Below are 15,396 nucleotides of genomic sequence, written 5' to 3'. Positions count from 1 at the left end.
GCTCGTCCTTGCTGATGTTGCTAATGGGGTTCTAAGCGTTTTTGAGGATAGCAGCGATTTCAGATCTAGCAACGTCTGCCGGGTTGTGTCCCAAGCCTTTGAGGGCTACGTCGACCTGGGCGATTATATCATCCACTGGGATATGTTTAGGGGTGACTGCGAAATTCAATCCTTTAGCTAATACCGATTTTAGGCTGTCTGAAATTGGGATGTTACTCTGATTGATAACAATCTTGTTAACATCTAACCTTTTAACGTGTGGATCTGGCTTCTTTTTTGACAGGTTGAATTTAGCGATCAAGTTAACTTTACATTTGGTTGACATATGTCAGCTGTTATTTACGACTCTCTGTGTCTCTCTCAGATCTCTCATGCTCACTCTCCTTTTCTACAGTTACATGCAAATTTCTGACATTGACATCACTAGCCCCGGCCACTTCTTTACGACCCTAGGGCTACACCCATTTTAAACCTTTTAAAACAGCCTGCCTCAGCAGCAGACTATGTTTCCCACCTGATGACGGACGCTTGTGTTGCGCCCGAAACGTCGTGATATATTTTAATTTTATTTTATACCTACGTGACTTTACCGAAAGAACCAACGAGTTTGAGAATTCTATTAATTGTGATCGACATGTGACGAGGACTCTCTGCAGCACACACAAAGGTGTCTCGAGTATTTTGTTGAACCAGGTGAGAGTTCAGGTTACCAGGATTATCTAATTTGCAATAGTGGCCTGGGACAATAGTCTGCCAGTAGGGGGCGATGATTGATATGTGTATAATCCAAACTGAGCACACGTATCCCTCAATTTACTAAAGTTCTGGACACTTTTCGATTCATGAAATTGAATTTCCGCGTGAACGAAATTTCACGACAGCACACGCCATGAGATCATCAAACAAGAAGCACCCGGGAAGGCTGCATCATCCATCTACGATAGCGTCACGGTACCGCTACAATGCAACAATAACGCCTCCACATCACCTTTCGAGTCATTTCAACATGCAGATTTAGTGAGCCCCCTGAAATGGTTAATTATTTTAGTTTTAAACTAATTATTATTCAATCGTTTCAATATTTATGTTCTTTATCATTATTATTGTATTGTGAAAAGTGATATAGGTGATGTATATTTTTAGGATAGGGGTAGAGTTGGGATGCCGGTACACATTGACCTACTCTTGCGAATGATGCCCGAGGATCTTTAACATCCACTGTAAAGCAAACGGCTCTTTAAACTGTCACGGTTATACACCCGCAGCAATAACCAGGGCGGCCGCTGGATTAGAACCACGAGCCCCTGCAACGAGAGGCGAATGCGCAACCGCTGCTCATCGTGATGCGAGTACTAAATGGAAATCTCTCCATCTCATAATAAGATGCCGGCAGACAAACTAAATTATATATGTTTTATGCAGCAGTAAGAAAGCGAGAAGTGGACTGCACGGGCAGAGTTAAAATGTGTTTCATTTTACAACTAAGTCGTCGCTATCTGCCCCGCAGTCACACTAATAAAAATACACTCAATATGTTCATATTTCACTTTTGGAAATTGCTATGGAGAAATCATTATCACCACACTTAGTTCGTGGCAAAACTAAATATCATAAAAAAAACTTTGGTAATCTCAACCAATATCTCAGAATTAAAACGTATAACAAATTCAACGAATGTGTTTAATTTTCAACCCTCTACTGCCACCTATGTTAAACCGTTCTCTCTGCCACAGTCCAAAGGGCACTGGGGTTGAAACACTCACGAGTCCACAAGTCACAGAATCAAACGGTTTGGTGACACTGCATTGGCAGTGGTGCACAAGGACAATCAACAACAAAACTCAACACATCTTTCAATAATGCCACGGCCTTAAATGGAAAAGCTAAATATAAATATGCAAAGTTTTGAGCGATGGTCCTTTTTCGTCGCACAAAGAGAGGCCAGAGAGATGGAGTGAATGATAGTTGAGCCGCAGATCTCCATAGCTCAAGATTTACAACTGCTTTTTGTGTATGTACTCGTACTCTTTGGTTCTTTCGGTAAAGTCACGTAGGTATAAAATAAAATAAATTCAATCGCGACGTTTCGGGCGCAACACAAGTGTCCGTCATCAGGTGGGACAACCACAGCAAGAAACAATTGCTGAAGTGGGCATTGAAGTGGACACTGAAGTGGGCACTTCAGCAATTGTTTCTTGCTGTGGTTGTCCCACCTGATGACGGACGCTTGTGTTGAGCAACGAAACGTCGTGATTTCTTTTATTTTATACCTACGTGACTTTACCGAAAGAACCAAAGAGTATGGGTCCCTGCAGTCAAGAAAACTTCAAATCTATGTTTAACACGTAGGCTTTGCGCAACCAATATTATCCATAATAATATTATCCATAATAAATGTTGTGTGTTTACTCTCCAACACACCAGTGTACTGAACTAGTAACTAAATGGCATGCTTTGTTTATGTGACAACCTTACTAATTGGCTGTCAGGTGGTGGCTGGTTTAAGGACACATTTATATTTAAGCAATCTCGTAAAAAAACTATATTTTTGTGTTTGGTTTGTTGTCCTTCATAAGGAACAAAAAAAGTCCAACATATATACACAGTCATGATCCCCCAGCCCTTCCCATAGCCTCTCTCCCTGCCACATCACCAAACTTCACCTGGTTTGAAGCTCCTGGTTGTTGGTTCGCATGGCCAAGGTCTGGGTGAGCCAACTCTCGGCCTCCTCCACCGAGACGCACACCGCACACAGGCCATATCAGGGAGCGGGGTGGAGGAGTTCAGGGGTGGTGAAGGTAGAAAGCAAGGGGAGGGGGAAGCTTCTCCTGAGGGCCCAATACGAAATTCCTATTACTTTTCCATCGAAATCACAAATTGACGCAGAGCCGTCCATTCTGTACGATGTCAAGTGTAGTGAGTAAATGGGAGCCACGGTGGTGAGATGTTAACTACCCCACCTAGTATACAGGAGGTCACGGATTCGATCCCGACCCTGACGCCTGTATATTTGGAGTTTGAATGTTCTCCCTGCGGTTGCGTGGATATTTCTCTGGGTCCTCCGGTTTTTCCCTCCGCATTAAGAATCATGCGTTTAGAGTATTTGGCTGCTATAAATTACCACGTGATAAGCCACTTCGTTGAGCTATCATTTGTGGCCAGGTTGCTTCTGAAAAAGATATATATATAGCTCAGTGGGCCTCTTATCTGGTAAAATAAAAATAGTAAATAGTTTCAATGGTCTCAGGTTGGTCACCAATGACTGCACAAAACTTATCACGCAAATATTTTACTCTGCACTTCAATTTCGAGCTCTGAGGATTTCAAATATCGGTTAAGACTTTCACATGACAAACAGGGGCAGAGCGGGTAAGAAAGTGCTGGCCCCTACTGTGTGGACCAGAAGCCACTTGAAGGGATCTCAGCGGTAGCTCTGTGACATTTGCTTCCATGGGCCGTCCTCTAATAACGCTCGGCGAGAGTTGCGAAAGGTTGTTCTCTGCCTTGTGGCCGTGACGCCGATAGCACAATCAGGATAAACTTGGGAAATGTAAAAAGCAAAATGAAAGCTGGGATAATCTCGTGACCCACCTGCTGGTTGCACTGCTGGTGCAGGGCCCGAGTCTCCAGCAGCTCGGTGGCCAGTGGTTCCACGCCTACCCTCTGCTTCTCCACCTCCTCCTCCCTGTCCCACGTTGACACCTGCAGCTGGTAGATCCCCTGCTCTTGAACGTCGTTCTGTAGCAATGCCATGATTTACCGCCCTCCCGCTCCAGAGATTTTATGAATAAAAAAAATCAATGTTATTTTGCATTGGGAAGCGTGTGGGATCTCTAATGGCGCAAGGGGTCATGTGAACCGGTCACATTAATTATAGTTCATGTGGTTTACAGCCCCATGTCAAGCCTCTTCGGGATGAAGATGTCCCCATGCCGTGTCCGTCGTAGGGGCTGTTTGACTATACTTCACCATGCTGATTAGAGAGTTAGTGAAGGGGGTGCCCAGAAACGGTTAAAAAACCACTTGCCACAAGTTTATAACGAGTGTGCTAACCACTGTGCCACTGCTTCACCCCGTAATGCGTACCAATGGAACCCAAACAGTTTTAACACCCACGATTTAGAGCATGCACTGTGAGTGCTAAGAACTGATTTTAATCGATAAATCATTCCGCCAACATCGGACAACACACAGACTTCACCCGCAAGCACGCTCATGTTTGGAGAACCACACATTGTTTAATCCCGAAGTAGTTTCAGGCGATAAACCCAGCAGAAGCCACTTGCGTCTCTGGCTTTGCTCGAGCTGCTTGCGTGACTGGCAACAGTGAGCGGCGGCAGCAGCGGCCTCCTCCAGAGAGTTTCTCATTTACTTTCGCACCGTACGCCAGTAATGGCAACTGAGAAATTGTTCAGCTTTGGTCAACAAAGCAGCAGGAAAAAGTCTCCAAAATAACGAAGTGTACACAATTAACGGTACGCCGACGTGCTGTGCATAGTCGCACTCATGCGTGCAGTCCACTCCGCGGTCAAGCAAAATTCGTTCGCTGGGTGGTGGCTCCGAGCATGTACGCGTCGGCCCGCATCACGAGCAAACCACACGAGCTCGTGCATCTGGACACGCCTCTACGTACCGGACAGATACCAGTACTGGTACGTGTGCGACACGTACTATGACGAGCGTGATGTCCGCTCGCGAAGAGTGATGGTGCCGTGCGCAGGTCGCACGGAGAGGCACGAGGCTCGGCGTGACTGCGGGTGTAACGCTTGCAGGGATGAACGGCGGCACGCGTGCATGCGGGTGCCGGGGGTGCACGCCGGTGCCGAGGGTGAATGCCGGTGCCCACCTCGGTCTGCGGCATGTCCCACTTCTCCTGCAGGCCGGGCGGCTCCCGCTGCAGACGTTGGGACGCGTTCTTTGGGGTGCTGCAAGCTGTTTGCGCACGGCGGCCGGGGAGAAGGACGACGCGGCACGCAACCCTTAATTTCCTTAACATTGATTTTTTTTTTCCCAGACAATTTCGTTTTTCGAATACGAGCGAACGCCACCGACGATTTAACGCGAACGTTTTCAAAAGGTCGAATGCTTTAGAACAATTTCTCCAGCGCTTTGTTGGTGAAGTGAAAGTTCATATCTCTAAAGTAGAAGAAAAAAACGTATGATGACATTAACTCGGGCTAAGCTGTGCAGATCGGATTCATTCCCGTAATAAGGGACTCACTAACGCCGCAACTATTGATTTAAGCGTAAATTTTACCGAACGTTTCCAGACGTTATAATAAAACCGAGCTCTTTGATTAGATTTACACATTAGCAGGCCCATCATGAGAGCTTTGGCGGAGATTCACATCCATTTTGCGGTAATTATAATCAACTGGAATGTACGGCGCTCTTAACCGCGTTCCACGTGGACGCGTACAATGTCGACGCTGGGACGAACAGTTGAAGCGCAATGCTTCAATGTAGCGATGTGGCAACACAAGCGGTGGCGAGAGTGGAGGTGAGAGTGGTGGGTACTCACCTCCGCCTTGAGCAGCAGATCGCCGCTGAGGCTGCCGCTCAGCCAGCCGGCCTGTCCCACCAAGGAGGGGAGAGCGCCGGTCTGAAGTGAACGGGACGAAAAAAATAAGACGAAAGAATCCATGAGAGAATTCCGGAAGAGCGTTCGTGAATATGCCGTCGCCGATTTTTTTTTTCCCCCGCTAAGTGCGCCGAAGACAAAGAGCGCTTATTCCGCAAATGTACGCAAAGTCGTCAATAGTGTCGCACAATCCATCTCATAACGAAGGAGGAGAAAAAAATCACCGCCTTGTCTTTCGGCGGCTCTCAATTTCTTCCAACCCACGTCTGGCCGTCCCTTATTAGTGACTCAACGTTAACGACAAAAAATTAGCGAGAGCAACAAGCCGAATAAAAATATGTAGCACTGGGAAAAACACCGCGGCTGGAGAGACACACGAAGAATGTGGGCAGCACGGACGCCCTGCTCCTGCAAATATGGCCGCCCCTGCAGACCGCTCTCTGCACAGGCTGCGGCTGCTGCTGCGGGCTCCAGAAAGTCAATACCGGCCGAACGATCCGCCTCATTCAAATCGACACGCCGGGCCCCGCGCACACATGCACGCCGCCGCCGCACCTGCTCGCCGGCACGCGCCCGCAAAACTCAAGAGGAAACTAAAATGTAGGCCAGGACCGCTGCTCTACCAGTCAGGCCCTGCTTCCCCGAATTGCACTTTTTTTGCGGTTAATTTACTCCGGAAAATATATTTTGCTTAAATTCTAAGAGACAGAGGCAGGGTTAACTGTTTTACACATTGTTAAACATATTACAATCCTCAACTTGGTCTTCATTTTTTTACACAGCAGAAACATGAAATACTTTTGCTTGAAACACCGTTACAGGCCCCTTCTGGCAGCTTGGCATTATGACCGCGCTGCAGTGGTGTGGGTGCCACACTGACGCTGCAGCCAGACTTTGAAAAGCCACACCGAGCAGCCAGGTTTGTGGCTTGGGCCCAGACGGTAGCGCCCGGTTTGGAAGGGGTTATGCACAGAGAGAGGCGATCAATCCCATCAATTCTGCTAATCGACTGCAAGGCCTCGACACTGGTCAATAGCCAGGGCCCGCCCGGCTGGGAATTAATGCAAGAAGGATGAACTCTCCGGCAGCGATCGCGTCTGCTGGCAATAACAGCGAGCCATTCGTCTCGCGCTAAAAGCCTCTCTTCCGACTGCAGGTTCATCGCACACATGCAACCCGCTTTATTTTATTTAGCAATTTAACACTTCAACAAGGGTTCCCAAGGCCAAACTTCACATCTCTGCGTGGTAAAAATACAGTCTGGATCGTGAACACAGCGAGGCTATTTCCCCCGCAGAAAAAGGAGGGCTTTGATTGTAACAACCACTGCCTTGTGTACGTGGCGAGCACTCCGCCTTCACTCGATACACGGAACAGGTAAATATAACAACCAGTGTTTCTGCTTGCGGCTCCTGGAAACAACACCGCTGCATCCCTGTCCTGTACGCTCACCTACATCGCAAATCTGTAAAAAAAAATGTGTAAAAAATTTAATAACAGGCAGGACACGCTGGAGTGGAAGGATGCAAGGCATCATATTCTCAATTGTGTCGAACGCGGGTCAAGGATTATGTCAGCTTCTTTCTTTTTAAAAGCTTTTAACGTCGCACGTATTTGAAGGAGGATGGTCTCCTCAGCACCATCAGCCAAGCGCGGGGAGGCTGCTCGCCATTGCCGCCATTTTCTACTCTGACATGCTGAGGCGGTGGCCGCATTTCTCCTCCGCGTTCTGATTAAATTACACGGCACGGCCTCCACGTTGGTCACAGCTACCGAGCCACATCGAGCCACACCGAGCCACGCGGCCTCGCACATGGCTCGGGACAGAGCCGCGTGCCGCGCTCTGTCATACCGCCTCCTGCTCGTTCCTCCTCACTAATACCGGCGGCACACCAAACTGGGGCGTCTCGCATTGCGAAAGACAAAAAATATATATCAAAGGGAAAGGTGATGGCTACAGTATACAGTCCTGCTTTTTTAATAATCTTAGATCTTTTACTTGTATCAAAGTGGTGGGCATTGTTATTTTTTTTCATTTGCAACAGAGAAGAAAACCCCCTACAGAAAGGCAATGGAATTTACGGAGATTAAATGCACGTATAGTTAAGAGAAAATTACCCCCAAGACATTGAATACAAAGGGTGAGAATGCTATATATAAATAAATAAACCACTGAGCGTACACCAGAGAAAAAGAGGAGGGGAAAAAATGGTGAGAGACAGACAGATGAACGCTGGGACAGAGCGAGCAAACGCTTTTGAGAGAGATGAGCCCGACTTTTTTTTTCTCCCGGCTGAATTAACGCGGCCGCTATGACAGGCAATCAGTTTGATGGCTGCAATTTCTGCAGCTGAAATCTCGCCGTGACCTTTCCCGGCGAATCCCTGGGCTGGCTGCAGATATAATGGCTGTCTGGGGGTAATTTCGGCTCGGCTGGCAGACAAACGACCCGTGCGTGACGCAGCCGCTCCCGCATTGCAGCAAGCCTGAGTTAATGCTGGCCATGCAGCTCTATAGCCTTACTTAAATCTGCCGCAGCAGAGATGGGGCATTTATTGTTGAGTCTGTCAGCGTGTGCGCCGTAATTTACACCCGGCCATTCCACGCTGAACACTATTTTCAGTTAGAAAATATATATCTACACACACACGCAAACGCATGCAAGCAAGCAAGCGCATGCAACATTGAATTATTGTTATAGTTATTAGAAAATTTTTAAGCTGATGATATTAAACCAAAAAAACACACAAATTGAATTGTGAATGCTTTAGTGGCGCATGCCAATGCTGCGTCAATGCCGTTTGCGGGTATTAACGCCTGTTATCTATGTTCAAAAGGAAATCATCTCTCTGGCAGTCTCGAGCTCCATTTCAAATCCTCTGCAGATTCATAAAGGGACATTAAAACATACACACCACCCGCGTAATATCTCGTTAAAAGACCAACACGTTTTATGAGACGAACACCAAATTTATGGAGCATAGCTAATATAAGCTACACACAGTCGCTTACAGAGGCCACCCGCATAGCACACTCACCCGCTCACTCGCTCCGTCCTCAACCGGTCTAAAAAATTCAGACATGTTTCAAACAGGGCCCAATGAATGGGGGATGGAATGGAGTGGGGAGCTGAAGGGGAAGGGGGTGCCGTTGGGCAGGTTGGTAGTGGGGGGCCCGGCTGTGGAATGGGGCTACAATTAGGCGGATCCGGTGTGCGAGACCTGGGAATGGTAGCCGGCGGAGATCTGAGTGTGGTGGATTCGGGGGGGGCAGTTGGGAGGAAATATAGGGGAGCAGGGGCGCTGTCGGGGATAGAGGAGCAGGCGGAGGCGGGGGCGGTGTTGCGGGGGGTGGGGGGGGCCGCAGCGGCAGTGGCGGAGGAAGCCGTGAACCTGGGCGCCTTCGGCCGTACTGCAGGGATGGCGGGTGGCTTCCTTCCAGCCCGATTAATATTCATCCGGCCTGCCGCTTTAGATGCAGCGCTCACTCACGGCAGCTGCTGTCGCAGGGTTTTTTCTAATGTCGCCTATTTTTTCACTGTTCGCATACACTGTACACGCAGGAAAGGTCTAGCGTTCTGTTACTGTTCCTTCTGCAGACGTGAACCTCTTTCTCTTTCTTGCACCAGCCACCTCTTCACCTAATCGCCCTCATCTATTCTCTCCATCTCGCGTATCCTGCAAGCGGCCCGGCGAAGATGCGCCAATTACCCAAGCGAGAGCCGGCAGCACACACATGGGAAGACAAAGGGGCATGATTTAGAGATCTCTATTCTTATTTGGGCACCGATCCACGATTAACTGACGCTGCTCGTCGTTACGCAAGATAAAAGGAAAAAACGCTGGCATTTCAGTAAAAAAAACCCACCGAAATATACATGACAAACAGCGGCGCTCGCCGTGGCACTAATCAAAACTGTGGTGCGCGCGCACCGTTATGCACATTGCCTTTCTCATTCGCGGAGCAGCGTCCGTACAAAAATAAACAAGCGCCACACGTACCACGTTTGCACGTGAAGCACAAACAGGAATTGCATTTTTGTGACTTTCAAAATAGGGCAAGCCAAGCCAATCTTCGTGAAACGAGAGAGAGCCGTCACTCTGCCTCCACTTAACGAACCGCATCGTAGGAGGTGCTCCCAGCAGTAGCAGCAGCAGCAGGCGCGGGCAGAATTCGCGGGACCCGCAACTGCGTTTAAAGAGGCAAGGTTGCACTCCACAAACAAAAGAAGGCCTCTACACCTCTACTCCATTCGATATTAAACACCCCCATCAAATTAATGACCTTAAGCACGTCAAAAAAATTAAGGGTCCGCTGTACTGGAGCCATCCTCACTCTCAATGGCCCGCTCCACAGAGGAATCTCATTCTGCACATCACTACCTTCTGAAACGACCTATTATGTATCTGCTTAATGCAGTGTCCTTTTTCAACCAGGTGAGAGCCAGTGAGATTTATTATCTCCTTTGCAGGCTGAATTGGGAAGCTATAGCTATTCCACATCAAGCAAGCTCACTGCTCGCGTGAGCAGTGAGTGTGAGCGTAGGGGTGGGGCTCCTCTCTGCTGATGGCCTTGAGCTCGTGGTGGAAATTCCACATTCCCATGACAGTGACCATAGATAACCAATATTGACTCCCCATAGATCGGAACTATTTTATTCACCCCAGAGCAAAAGATGATGGGCTAAGTAGACCCCATGAGTGACTTAGCCATATTAAGGTAAGCATGAAATTAAATAGAACGGATGAAGATGCTTGGTTGATTTGTTGGATAAGTGCTGTCTGCAATGATTAAGAGTAAAATACACTGTAAGTGTTGAGACCACAGTGGCCAGTAAAATCTGAGTCAGACCTGCCCACTGACCAGCATGGTTAGGTATGGTCAAACAACTCCCTGTCCGACGAGGCATGGGGAGGCCGTCATCCAGCGGTGGATTGACAAAAGGCTGTAAATTAGAATTGTGATGTTTCGTAAGTGTTGAGATCGCCGAGCGGTCGCGGCACTGCAGGCGTTAGGACCGCGCGGCGCTGCGCGACCACTCGCTGAAAAGCGCCATCTCGAGCGCAAGCGCGGGGGGGGGGCGCTGGGAGAAAATGGTGGCGGGCGGTGTCCCCCCATCCACCTCGTAGAACCGTGAGCGCCGCCCAAGATAGCGCTGAATAATAATCTTGGGCTCGCAGACGCACGACGGACCGCCGGACGGGACGGAGGATGGGTGGACACAGGGTCAAACGACTAAAGCAGCGTGGCTCACCTCTTCCCGAGGACAATACATCGATAATCCCTCTCCGTGCGGCGTCCGCTGGCATCCACGTGCATCTAAATGTCAACCGTGGGAAACAAATCTGGAGCATAATTACTGCTTTTATAACACTCCTATATTATCTGGCGGTGGATGTGTGGGGTCGGGGAGTGGGTGGGTGGCGGGAGGTGTGGGTGGTGGGGGGGCATTGGGCAGCGCCACACTCCACACTTTACACCTGTGTTTAGGTTGGGGGGGCACGACCGCCGCGACGCCGGCGAGGCTGGCGCGAAGTCACGGACGTCAGTAAGCGGTCACGTCTCCGTCGCGATTGTTGGCAACATTTTTGGGACGAACAGAACCAAAGAAGTGAGCCCTCTGCGACGCGGTGCTCCACGAATGCTTCTGTTAACGGCCTGGGACACTTGTGTGGCCAGAGGTACTTTTTTATCTACTGCAGGCAAATGCCATACTTCATGCGTGGCAGCACCGTGCCGCCGGGGTCAGCGAGCCCAGCCCATGGGCTTTGTGTGTCATTTCTGCTGTAAGTCACAGTTAATGCTCCCAAATATCCACAAATAATGCCAATATGAGGTCGACGCTCACTCAGTAGCATTTTCATTGTTTTGCAGGGAGTGCCCAAGAGCAGCCCCATCGCTGCTTTAGGGTTAATATTACGAAGAGTTCTAACCAAGGATGAGGATAATGAAGGAAAAATTACGGCAGAGGAGTTTTTTTTCTCCTAGTGCTTACCAACCGGGAAGTAAATTTCTGCACGCGGATATCCCAGACAAATGGGAGGTTGGGTTAAGTCAGCGGAGTTGGAGCAGAGCCCTTGGCTGGCGAGGGTGCGAGCCGGGCCCGACCGACACGTTATTAGGAGAAGTGACAAATGGGCGCCTTCTTCCGTGGGTCTCCCGAGAGCCAATTACAGCTCGCTTCGGATGGAGGGGCAATTAATCCTGTGCGCGCTTTCACAGGGCAGCATGGCTGACCTTCTACACCCGCGTGTGCGTGCGAATATATATATGAAATATACCGTTTCCTGACTACATGCAGACACGCGCACGTTTTACTGCATTCCGGTGGAATGCGCGCGGAAATCGCACCACCACGCAGACACGCAGCACCGGCGAATGCGTAATTAAGGAATGAGCGCGTAAAGGAGCCCACTCCGGAACCGGTAAACAAACCAACAAACGACTGCACCACACAACGGACTGGTGCGCCGTGAACACGCTCGTGCATGCTTGCTTGATGTCGCGCCGGGTCAGGGCCGGGAAACAGGCACTTAAAACATTTGCGCCGGCTCGCGGAACTGACGGCAGACAGTGGCTAAAAGTGGCCACGCTAATCATTCACAGCACAAGCGCGCGGGGCGTCACATTGTCAGAACGGCAGGTTTTTGACAGCCCACGCGGCCGTTCACACATAAAGGTCAATTTCAAGGACCCACGGCCCGGCAGAACGAGAGGCCCTCACGAGATGATTAGTTTAAATCAAGCGGTCCGCCTAACCTCCGACTCGGAATGTGGGTGCACCCACCACCCCGCGTCCCCCGTGCTCACTGCGAGCATTTGCCCTTGCCTGCCTTAACCCCTACACCTACAATTCCCCAAATGCGGAGACAAAATGAAATTACGCCAAGGTGAGTGCTCGTCGCGACTCGCGGGGACATTATCATGCAAAAACGGGGCCTTCAATTTGTTTTCTACGACTGTCCAAAAGCCTTTTAGCGGCGGCGGCGGCCATTAAGAAAATAACATCATTGCGAGGGCGAGGGGGTTAACAACCCCGCGCAACCAACCTCTCGCCTACCCAAGGCCAACCGCGCCCCCCACTCCGCTACTCCCACCCCCCCGACTCCCGCCCACCACAAAGGCATCCGAGACCGTGTCCCAGTACTGTCAATTTTGCTCACTTCAAAACACTCCTACGCGCCGCTCACGCCGACCTGTCCTTTTAATGCAATTTCCAAAATGGCCATTCCTTACAGCTTCGGTTTGCACAATTTTACCGTTTTTAAGTGCGGCTCATCAAGCAGATGTTTGTAAATGCTATCTCGCGAGTACACACGCCTCACGTCTTCCCACCCCTCCTCTCGCCCGAGCCGCGTATTTATACATAACTTTGAAAGCGACGCATTCATGTGTAATAGCCTATTGTGGTGAAATAGAAAACAAATGATTGATGGAAAGAAGAGTGGAGCGAAATGGGATGACGGCAAGGGCGGGTGCGCGAGAGACACGAAGAGCGGAAAAACATTGGTAAGGAAGGCAGGCCCGTAAACAGCGATGCATATTTCTCAAGAGATGAAGCGGCACGAGAAAAAAAAACGAGCGGCTTTTTTCCCGAGGTTCGCTCGTTAAAATATTCATACAGCTTACGGAGAGCGAATGAGCAAGCACCAACACGATCGAGCAAGCGCACCGCCGAGACGGCACGGAGAAGATGGGAATTTTTCCGCCCTCTCCCTTTCGCCCGGCAAGTCCCTTGTTAAAATATTCATTTCTCTATAACAAGCCACAGCCGCGGCAGAAAATCAGAGTGCGGCTAATTCATTTCTGAGGCCGCGGCATAATGGTAAGAAACTTGTTGGAGGATGATAAATAATTTATCAAGCCAAAGAGGCCATCAGTCATTTTAATACGATTCAGAGGAAAAAAGCATTACGATGCGCGGCGCGGGGCGGGCGGTTACGCACGGCGCTCCGGCGTTTTTCAAACTGGTCAGCGCTGGAGAAATCACTCCACGGGAAAATAAATCAGGCCGCAGCAGCGCGATGATGTATCGTCAGCCGGAATCTGCAGCCTCTACGGCAGCTACTGCCGCTGCCTGGATTTATATATTTTTTATTTAATTCTTGCCATCTTCTCGCTATTTTTACCGGTACTGTATTAATCAGCTTGCAAACCAAATTACTTCAGGCAGCCCTGCCCCCGTTCCCCACACACCGGTGCTTGCTACTCAAGTACACACAAAAAAATGCATAAGCACAGAGCGAACAGTGGTCAATAAGGGCTTCCCGCATATGCAATCTTGTACGCACATTTGCGTAAGCACATTCGTGTACACAGGCGAGAGTCATTGTATGGACGCAATGCAGTCAAAACACAGACTGCTGTGTGTGGATATAAACTCCAAACCATGCACCACATAATATATTTACATGACACCACCACCCAATCAAGATTCCACTAATTATTTTATAATTTTGCACCACGCAAAATTTTTATTTAAAGGCAATGGGGGTGGGGTGGCATCAGCAATTTCTCAGGTGAAATAATCAAATGGCTAACTTAATCTCTAACAGCTGCTCTTCATGGACCACATAAAGGAAATACACATGCCACACGCGCTCGCTCAGGAGGGGAGCAAGAATAAGGCCAGGTATACGGTGATGATAAGAAGGCTCAGAATGGGAGGGAACCACTCCCGGTGGCGCAATGCGGGCTGGGAGCAATGCGTCCCGGCAAGGTGCAGATATGGAATGGGGGCGCGCTTAGGGTGGCACAATGACATAGGAGGAGGGGGGTGGTGGAGGTGGTATGGCGAGGGCAGGGGTAGCGCTAAAGACGTTACTCACTGTGACGTGACGCGGCTGAGCAGAGCCTGGCGCTATCGGTCTCTGGCGAAGCTGCCACGCTTGCTCTCACAAACTCTGCAGCTGCGGGGGCGACAAAATCGTCAGCGTCGTCATGACCGTCATGAGCAAATGACAATATTTTCCGTATTGTGATATATTTACAATAAACGCCGTCGAGGTTAGCGAATGGAAAAGGCGATGTAAACATTTCACTCTGCTGAACAGCAAAGTTGCACTTCATGCGTTAAAAGTCGGCGATAATGTCAGCGTTCCAGAGCCGTGAAATGCGACGTTGTGCAAAATGCTTAAAAGAAATAAAATGGATGAAAGGTCACCTTACAGGTCGACGGTTTTGGAAGTTATTTATTTTTGTCTCAAACTAATTGCTTTCTGCACAAAATCTCCCGGGAGCACTATTTCCCACACAACAAGGAGCAGGAAGGAGCAGGGCCAGGACCGCCTCCTGATGCCACACAGTCACGGCCGATCAAAATCACTCCCAAAAATGTATTGCGAGGGGCTTCTGCAGCCGTCCGCGGGACTCGCCTGAGATTGCACGCTGCCACCGGGCCCTGTGCTCCTGGGTCCCGGCTCTCATTTCTTCGCACAGTTTTCAAATATATGAATAATAAAAATGCATTTTCCCTGCAGCAGGCTCCAACACTGCAAATATCCTAACCTTATCAGTAATAACATCTATTTATAAATCACATGCCTTTGGCTGCAAAGAGATTTCGCCGGAGCTCACACATGAGCATTGGAATAAGGTCATGCCTCAGCCAGGATTGGCCAAAGCACTTTTGACAAATCTAATATCATAATGAGATTGGTTGGGAGGGAGGGGGAGTGGGTGGGTCGGCTTGCATAAGGGGGCAGCCTCCACAAGGTGATGTTGTCACAGGAGGTGGAGTGGGGGCCGGGGAGGGCGTTGCCACGCTTCAAAAATCAACGCCCATGAAGCTATCTGTCCTGACACATCCCTGCCCA

At 49.4% G+C, this 15,396-nt stretch overlaps 1 protein-coding gene across 28 annotated transcripts in view; it reads right to left on the bottom strand.

Moving 5' to 3' along the window:
- Positions 1–15,396, bottom strand: part of LOC144727773 (uncharacterized) — a 140,569-nt gene that overhangs the window by 88,373 nt on the left and 36,800 nt on the right. For 25 of the 28 annotated variants that reach the window (XM_078606849.1, XM_078606857.1, XM_078606847.1 and 22 more), the window contains 4 exons: positions 14,410–14,490; positions 5,522–5,602; positions 4,672–4,932; positions 3,592–3,738 (listed from right to left, as the gene is read on the bottom strand). In XM_078606849.1, coding sequence (XP_078462975.1) covers positions 3,592–3,738; positions 4,672–4,932; positions 5,522–5,602; positions 14,410–14,490 — 570 coding nt within the window. The remainder of the gene's footprint in view (positions 1–3,591; positions 3,739–4,671; positions 4,933–5,521; positions 5,603–14,409; positions 14,491–15,396) is intronic. The other 3 variants (XM_078606865.1, XM_078606866.1, XM_078606877.1) reach the window with 3 other exon arrangements.

The sequence above is a fragment of the Lampetra planeri genome, chromosome 26 (genome assembly GCF_965212315.1).
Source record: "Lampetra planeri chromosome 26, kcLamPlan1.2.h2, whole genome shotgun sequence".
Taxonomy (NCBI): domain Eukaryota; kingdom Metazoa; phylum Chordata; class Hyperoartia; order Petromyzontiformes; family Petromyzontidae; genus Lampetra; species Lampetra planeri.
The sequence above is the reverse complement of the archived record's forward strand: the minus strand, read 5'-3'. Positions and strand labels throughout refer to the sequence as shown.